Source organism: Diabrotica undecimpunctata, chromosome 9 (assembly GCF_040954645.1).
Source record: "Diabrotica undecimpunctata isolate CICGRU chromosome 9, icDiaUnde3, whole genome shotgun sequence".
Taxonomy (NCBI): domain Eukaryota; kingdom Metazoa; phylum Arthropoda; class Insecta; order Coleoptera; family Chrysomelidae; genus Diabrotica; species Diabrotica undecimpunctata.
Genome location: NC_092811.1, coordinates 65,896,154 through 65,903,421, shown reverse-complemented (window position 1 = coordinate 65,903,421; position 7,268 = coordinate 65,896,154). Strand labels below are relative to the sequence as shown.

The window sequence follows — 7,268 nt, the reverse complement described above, 5'->3', positions numbered from 1 at the left end:
GTTATTGACGGTAAAACAAAACCATTGGCATAGAAAAATCTCTTATCGCAGTTTGATCTCTAGCAAACCCTAACTCGCTCAATTTTGCACCAAGTGCTCCGTGCAGTATACCATTAGAAAGGTATTTTCATGTATATTACGAAAATTACCGACCAAGTGCGATACGATCATTATTTATGGCTAAAAACATCATAAAACGAACCAACGTCAAATTCCCAATTCTCTTGTACTAATACAAATTATATCTTTATAAAATTTATCTAGAAACTTGCCATATAAAACGTGACATTCTACGTAGAACATATTCAGTAGTAATGCGTAGGAGAAATATACATATCTTTCATTAAAATATCTTTTATTATTGAGTTACATATAGCTACAAGTTATATATACAACACTGAAACTTTTTTATTAAAAAAAAAAAAAGACATAGACATGTACAAGTATTGTTTATTTACATTACATTAGACAATAAGGCATGTAAACAGACAAGCACCTTGATTTATACTAATTTCCAAAAATTGTTAATACAGTTATTTATACAAAAATCCAAACACACACACATCTTCTGACTGAAGAAGTTTTTGTGTAATATTAACCGTATTTTTATAAAACATGTATTATATGGATAAAATTAGTATTAATCAAAGAATTGAAATTATATACAGAAATATATTAAATATGTTAAAAGATAGTGCATTTGTTAGCAAAACCGGATGAAGCCTCGTGATAACGCGGTACCGCATAATTCAAAACACGTAAACAAGTGTGATAACAAATTTTATTTTAATCATTGGAAAAACAAGTACACCGGAAAGAAAACCGCAGTTGCTACATTTTGTAAAATGTATGATGATATCAGCAACCACATTAACAAAATTCTAAATTGATAACAACGATTCGCTTACCGCAATATCTATTTATTGTATACCATAAATATTAGTTGAAGAAATAAAAATAAATATATAAATATGAGCATTTCTAGAACACAAGGTGTTGCTTATCAATGAAACGAATCAGTTGATGGTACCGTAGGCGCATTAGGTTGGCGCAACTTGGGCTCGCGTGGGGCGATATGCTGCTCTGTTCTTTAAAAGACCGAGGAGCGCATACCGTGTCACAGTTCGCATCGCAAACATACAACAACAACAACAAGTTCGCAGTAGTCAATACGGTGTGCAGTGACTTACATATATCTGATAAAGGTAAGCGGTTTTTGTCTTTTGTATATTTCTATGTATTTATTATGTCCTTTTTATCATTGTATTTTATGAGAATTGTACATCTCTCTGTTCGTATTTCATGCAGTATTTATTATGTCCTTTTTATCTATTTGGGTGTTGTAAAACATTTCACGTCTGCTATTTTTTATAAGAAGTATTCTCCGCTATTCGTATTTCGATTTCTTGTAGTATATGGTTCTTCTCTATTGCCGAGTATGTAATGCATCTCTCCATTCACGTTAAGCGGAAAAACTATAGTTTGTTCTATTGTTGTTGTAGATGGATCTATCAAAACTAAATAATTCATCCTTGGTTGCAGAACGTAAGCCAATAAAAAAACTTAAAGATCTGCAAATTGGAGAAAAATTTACCATTCACAGTGCAAAGGTGGTAACAACACAATTTGGGGATACAGTTCTGCTGGATTTGGGCGCTGAAGTTGTTTTCTTACCACAGCGGGTAACCAAAGCCTACCAAGCAGCAATAACGGACCTCAACAGCGGAAACTATTCGCTGATATACGAAGGGGAAGTTGATATTGGAAAAAGCAGACTCCTAGCATCCTTTAAGATAGTTGAATAAGGTAAGTGATTTTTTCTTATTGTTTGTCTGTTTGAGTAGCCATAGCCATGCATATAAAACAAGTGATTAAACAGTCTGATGATTTGATGCACATTATTAAAAAGCTTAGTAAAATAATTTTCGATAAATTCACTGAAAGAGATCGTAAAGTTTGGACAAGACGGTTAAATAGTCAAATTTTTAGATGTAGTAAAGTAATTAAAAACAATAGACTATCCGTAGGAACAGTTAGAAAATTGCAAACTTACATAGGACATTTTAAGCATTTTAGACAAATTATTTTAAATTTTAATAATAAGTACGTTGGGTTGGGGCTTAATTCAAAATTACGCAATAGAGTTAAATGGGAAAATGTTATTTCGTGTTTTGCTAGTCGAATTAAAACTGGAGTTATAGTTAATTTAGTGCATAAGGACTTAACACAGTTCCTAAATGATTGTTATATTATTTTTAGCAGAAAAATTAAAATTATTTTAAAAACAAATAGAATTCTTAAAGTTAATACTACATTTTGCGGCGAATTCATTAAAAAATCAAGTGATACCGAAAGTTTAGATTTAAAATATTTTAACACTAAAAATGCTATTATAGACACATCGACCGATTTACATCTTTGGTTTAGTGAAAATGTTAAGGATAAAATTTTTACAAAGCTATCTGAATTTGCAGAAAAAGATTCGGGTGCTGCTCTGTCTAAAGTAATTTCATTAGAAGTTAATATTAATAAAGTAGAAATAGGAAACGGTTCATCGTTCATTGACTTGCCAATAGAGATTCAGAAGAAACGAGCGTGCATTAATGTGCATAACGTTGATCAGGCTTGTTTTTATTGGTCGATTGTTAGCGCTCTGTATCCAGTTCCTACAAATCCACAACGAGTTTCGAAATATCCACATTATTCTACTGTTTTGCAAACGGATAAATTAGAAAGCCCAATGCCATTAAACCAAATTTCAAAATTTGAAAAATTAAACGCCATATCAGTTAATGTTTTTGTCTTAGAATTAAATGTAGTTAAGGACAAACAATTTTACGAAGTACTACCTGCCAGACTGACACCGCAAAAGATGGAAAAGCATGTTAATTTGCTGCTAGTACAAGATAAATATTTTCCAAAATTAAACGATTACGATGTTGTTCCAGAAGATGACGATCAGACTGAAATACGCCTTCATTATTGTTGGATTAAAGATTTAGGAAAATTAGTAAGATCACAATTGAACAAAAACACACGTAAAAAATATATTTGCGATCGTTGTTTAAACTATTTTCACAGCGAAAGCAAACTAGCAGAGCACGAAGAAATGTGTTCAGATGTGAATAAATGCAAAATGACTGTTCCCAAATATGACCATGTGGCTTTTCGCAATTTTACATACAAACAAACAACTCCGTTTATAGTTTATGCTGATTTTGAATGCCAATTACATAATTTTACAGATTCAAATGTCTCATTGAGTAAAACAGCAAAATATCAGAAACATGTACCTTTTAGTGCAGGTTATTATTTGAAATGTGCTTACGATGATAGTTTATCTTATTTTAATAGCTATAGAGGTGAAAATTGCATGGAGTGGTTCGCAAAAGAAATGGCCGAAATTTCCAAATTTGTAAATTCCAAAATAAAGACAATTGTACCTATGGTCGAAAAGCCCAACACAAATATGGCAACTGTTTGCCATATTTGCGAAAAACGCTTTTTGGCTACAGATACAATTGTTGTAGATCACGATCATTTTACGGGACAAGTACGGGGATTTGCGCACCAAGCATGTAATTTGAACTTTAAAAAATTGTTTGTCGTCCCAATCGTATTTCATAATTTTAGTGGCTACGACTCGCATTTTATGATTATAGATCTTTGCAAGCATGGGCACTTGAGCTTACTTCCCATTAATAAAGAAAAATATATTTCATTTACATTACAATCTGACGAACATCAAATTAAATTACGATTTATTGATTCACTTAGATTTATGGGAGCTTCACTCGATGAATTGGCATCTCTTTTAGATATATCAGAAAAGAAGATTTTAAAACGAGAATTTAGTCAATTAGATAATGATACATTTAATTTGTTAACTTGTAAAGGAGTATTTTGTTACGATTATATTGATAGTTTGGAAAAATTGGATGAAACTTCTTTACCCTCAATTAACCATTTTTATAGTAAGTTAAATAATGAATACATTAGTGAAGAGAAGTATGCTCATGCGCAAAATGTTTGGCAGAAATTTAATTGTAAAAATTTGGGAGAATATAGCGATTTGTACTTGAAAACAGATATTCTGCTGTTGGCTGATGTATTTGAGCAGTTTCGACAAAAATGTCGAGACACATATAAATTAGATCCAGCATGGTATTATACTATGCCAGGATACACTTGGGATTGTATGTTGAGATACACACAATGTAAATTAGAATTGCTAAAAGATGTGGATATGATCTTGTTTATGGAAAAAGCCATAAGAGGTGGGATATCTGTTTGTAGCAACAGATATTCGGAGGCCAACAACAAATACATTTCGTCGTATGATCCCACACGGCCCTCTAAGTACATCCTCTATTTAGATGTAAACAATCTGTATGGCTGGGCCATGAGTGAAGCTTTACCAATAGGAGGATTCAAGTGGATCGAAGACGTAACCAAATTTGGTGTTGGTAATCTTCCCGAAGGCCATATAGATATTATGTCAATACAGGATGATGCAAAGGAGGGCTATTTTTTCCAAGTTGACTTGGAGTATCCACGTGAATTACATGACAAACATAAAGATTTTCCATTTGCTGCCGAACACCGCATTCCACCCGGTTCAAAATTGCCAAAGTTAATACCAACCTTATATCACAAAACCAAATATATTATGCATTATAGAAATCTTAAACAGGCATTAGCCAACGGGTTAATTTTAACAAAAATACATAAAGTTTTGAAATTTAATCAATCTGCGTGGCTGCGACCGTATATCGAGTTAAATACAAATTTACGGGCGGCAGCCACCAACAGTTTTGAGAAAAATTTGTTCAAATTGATGAATAATGCTGTGTTCGGCAAGACCATGGAGAATCAAAGACGTCATCGTATTGTAAAATTATGTAAAAAGTGGCATGGAAGGTACGGAGCCAGAAATCTGATTGCAAGTAGTCGATTTCACAGTCGTACGATCTTTAGCGAAAATTTGGTTGCCATTGAACTAAAGAAAGCAGAGGTATGTTTTAATAAACCCCTGTATATAGGCGCAGCAATCCTCGATATATCCAAATTATGTATGTATGATTTTCACTACAACTTTATGCTTCCAACGATGGGAGAGAAAAACTGTTCATTGCTGTACATGGATACAGATAGCTTTATTTATGAATTGCAATGTTCAGATGCATATAGAGAGGTTTTAAAGGCGCATCCAAGTAAATTCGATACCTCAGACTATGCCGAAAACAACCCATACGAAATAGAAAGGTTAAATAAAAAAATCCCCGGATTAATGAAGGACGAGGCAAATGGGAAAATAATTACACATTTTATTGGATTACGATCAAAAATGTACACATTTAAACTGCAAATAACTGACGAGGAGAGGGAAAAAGAGAGACAGCGTCTAGAAAGAAAACAACTAAACAAAGAGAGAATTGAATGTGACATAGGAAATTTGGGAATAACGAAAAAAGCAAAAGGAGTGAAATATAACGTCGTTCGAAATAAAATTACGTACGAAGACTATGAAAAATGTCTTAAAGAATTCAAACTTCAAACCGCGAGCCAAAGATGTATTCGGTCGTACCAACACTCAGTATTCAGCATCGAGCAATCCAAAACGGCTCTAAGTCCTTATGACGATAAGCGGTACTTAATACCAAAATCATTTAATACGCTTCCGTGGGGACATTATCTTGTTGAATAACATGTATTTGTTGTTGCAGAAAAACAGATAATTGGTGTCAAAATTCGTTTGATTATGTCTTGTTTGATACTACTTGGTTCTTTCAATGTAGACGCACTATGCATAAATAATTATCTTCTTTTAGTATATGGCTACTCATAAGATCACAAAAAAAGAAAAGATCACTTATCGCAAAGTTTTTGTAAATTGTAGTTTTTGTAAATATAAAAAATAGTATTAATTTTATAATGTAAGTTTTAATAATAAATTTGTGTAATCTTACATTTTTTGGTTTTATTTATGTTAGATTACAAATAAAAGACAACATATTTATATTAATATTATTTATTCAGTTAAATCATTTACAACTTTAATTTTATAATAATATACAAATTCCTTTAAAGCTAAACTTAACAAAGTGTTTGGACAAATATTGCAATATGCTGCGAAGGCTTCAACTGGTCCATGTAAAGAGTCTATAGCACCAAAATTGTTCTTGATGAAAGTTGAAATGTTTATATAGTATTCGTGAAATTGTAAACTCTTTAACAGCACCACTCTATGCGACATCATGCTCTGGTATGCTTCTATAATTTGGTTGACGTCATCTTCCCACAAATAAAATGCGGCTCCAAATTTCTCGATTGTCAGCAGCTTTACATTTTCCATCACCAATTGTCTTAGTTTGCAAAAATCACCACACATAAATTCGATGGGATCATACTCATCTGCATAAGTCGGTAGATCTGCTTGGAAAAAATCACTCATTTTTTCTTTAAACCACTCAATTATGGCTTCCCACTCGAATGTGCTTAAACTGATTCTGTTAAAATTACCATGTTTACACAGAATGATGGATGGTGAAAAATCTCGAGCTGGAGATAGACCAATTTTTATATGGAGAGAGCTCATTGGATATGTAGTTTCCAATAAACAATATACTTCATTTGTGGCTGCTGCTTCAAATTTTGCCAATACTCGATCTAATTCGGCGCCAGGACTAGGTGGTTGACCATCTTCATCGTAGTCAAATTCTATACTAAATTCACTGCTATCATCATCGAAATTAACAGGCTGACTGTCATAACCACTATCTTGAGAGCTCATCATCTTCTTGTTTCGAATACCGTGGACGAAATGGGTGTAAACTGAACATCGTAGTTTGTCTTAAATTTATACTTTTGTCATTCCCCACTCCTTGTGGTTAATTGTAAGCCTTTTTTAGAAAAGTGTATGTCTACGCGGCGAATCGAAATATAGATCCTCAAACTATATTCGATTTATTTATCCAGCTGTTGTGTTTGCTATCCATTCCTAACCATTTCACATACATCTTATTGCCTTTTCGTCTGAGTACTTTTTCGACCAGATATATGTCAGGGTTTGATGTTTTCTGCAATTCTTCTTCGTAAAAACCGCCACTAATCGGCGCACCTTGCATGTCTTCGAGCAAATACGTTATAGGATTTGTTATCTTAACTTGTACAATTTTAAATAATTCAGTAGTCCAATTGGGCGTGTATGCCTTTTCGAAGAAATGTTTTGCCTTTGATACACGTACAATGTCGCCAACTTTAAACTT

The 7,268-nt window shown here is 32.9% G+C and overlaps 1 protein-coding gene across 2 annotated transcripts; it reads left to right on the top strand.

Annotated features, from left to right (window-relative positions):
• Nucleotides 1-458: 458 nt before the first annotated feature.
• LOC140450117 (uncharacterized) lies at nucleotides 459-5,921 on the top strand. 2 transcript variants are annotated; one of them, XM_072543552.1, is made up of 2 exons: nucleotides 459-1,205; nucleotides 1,543-5,921. In XM_072543552.1, exon 2 carries the CDS (start codon nucleotides 1,853-1,855, stop codon nucleotides 5,705-5,707), a length of 3,855 nt encoding a protein of 1,284 aa, XP_072399653.1. In that variant the 5' UTR covers nucleotides 459-1,205; nucleotides 1,543-1,852; the 3' UTR covers nucleotides 5,708-5,921. The 2 variants fall into 2 exon arrangements, with proteins under 2 accessions (XP_072399653.1, XP_072399652.1); XM_072543551.1 differs by having other exon boundaries at nucleotides 1,503-5,921.
• The last annotated feature ends 1,347 nt before the right edge of the window (nucleotides 5,922-7,268 follow it).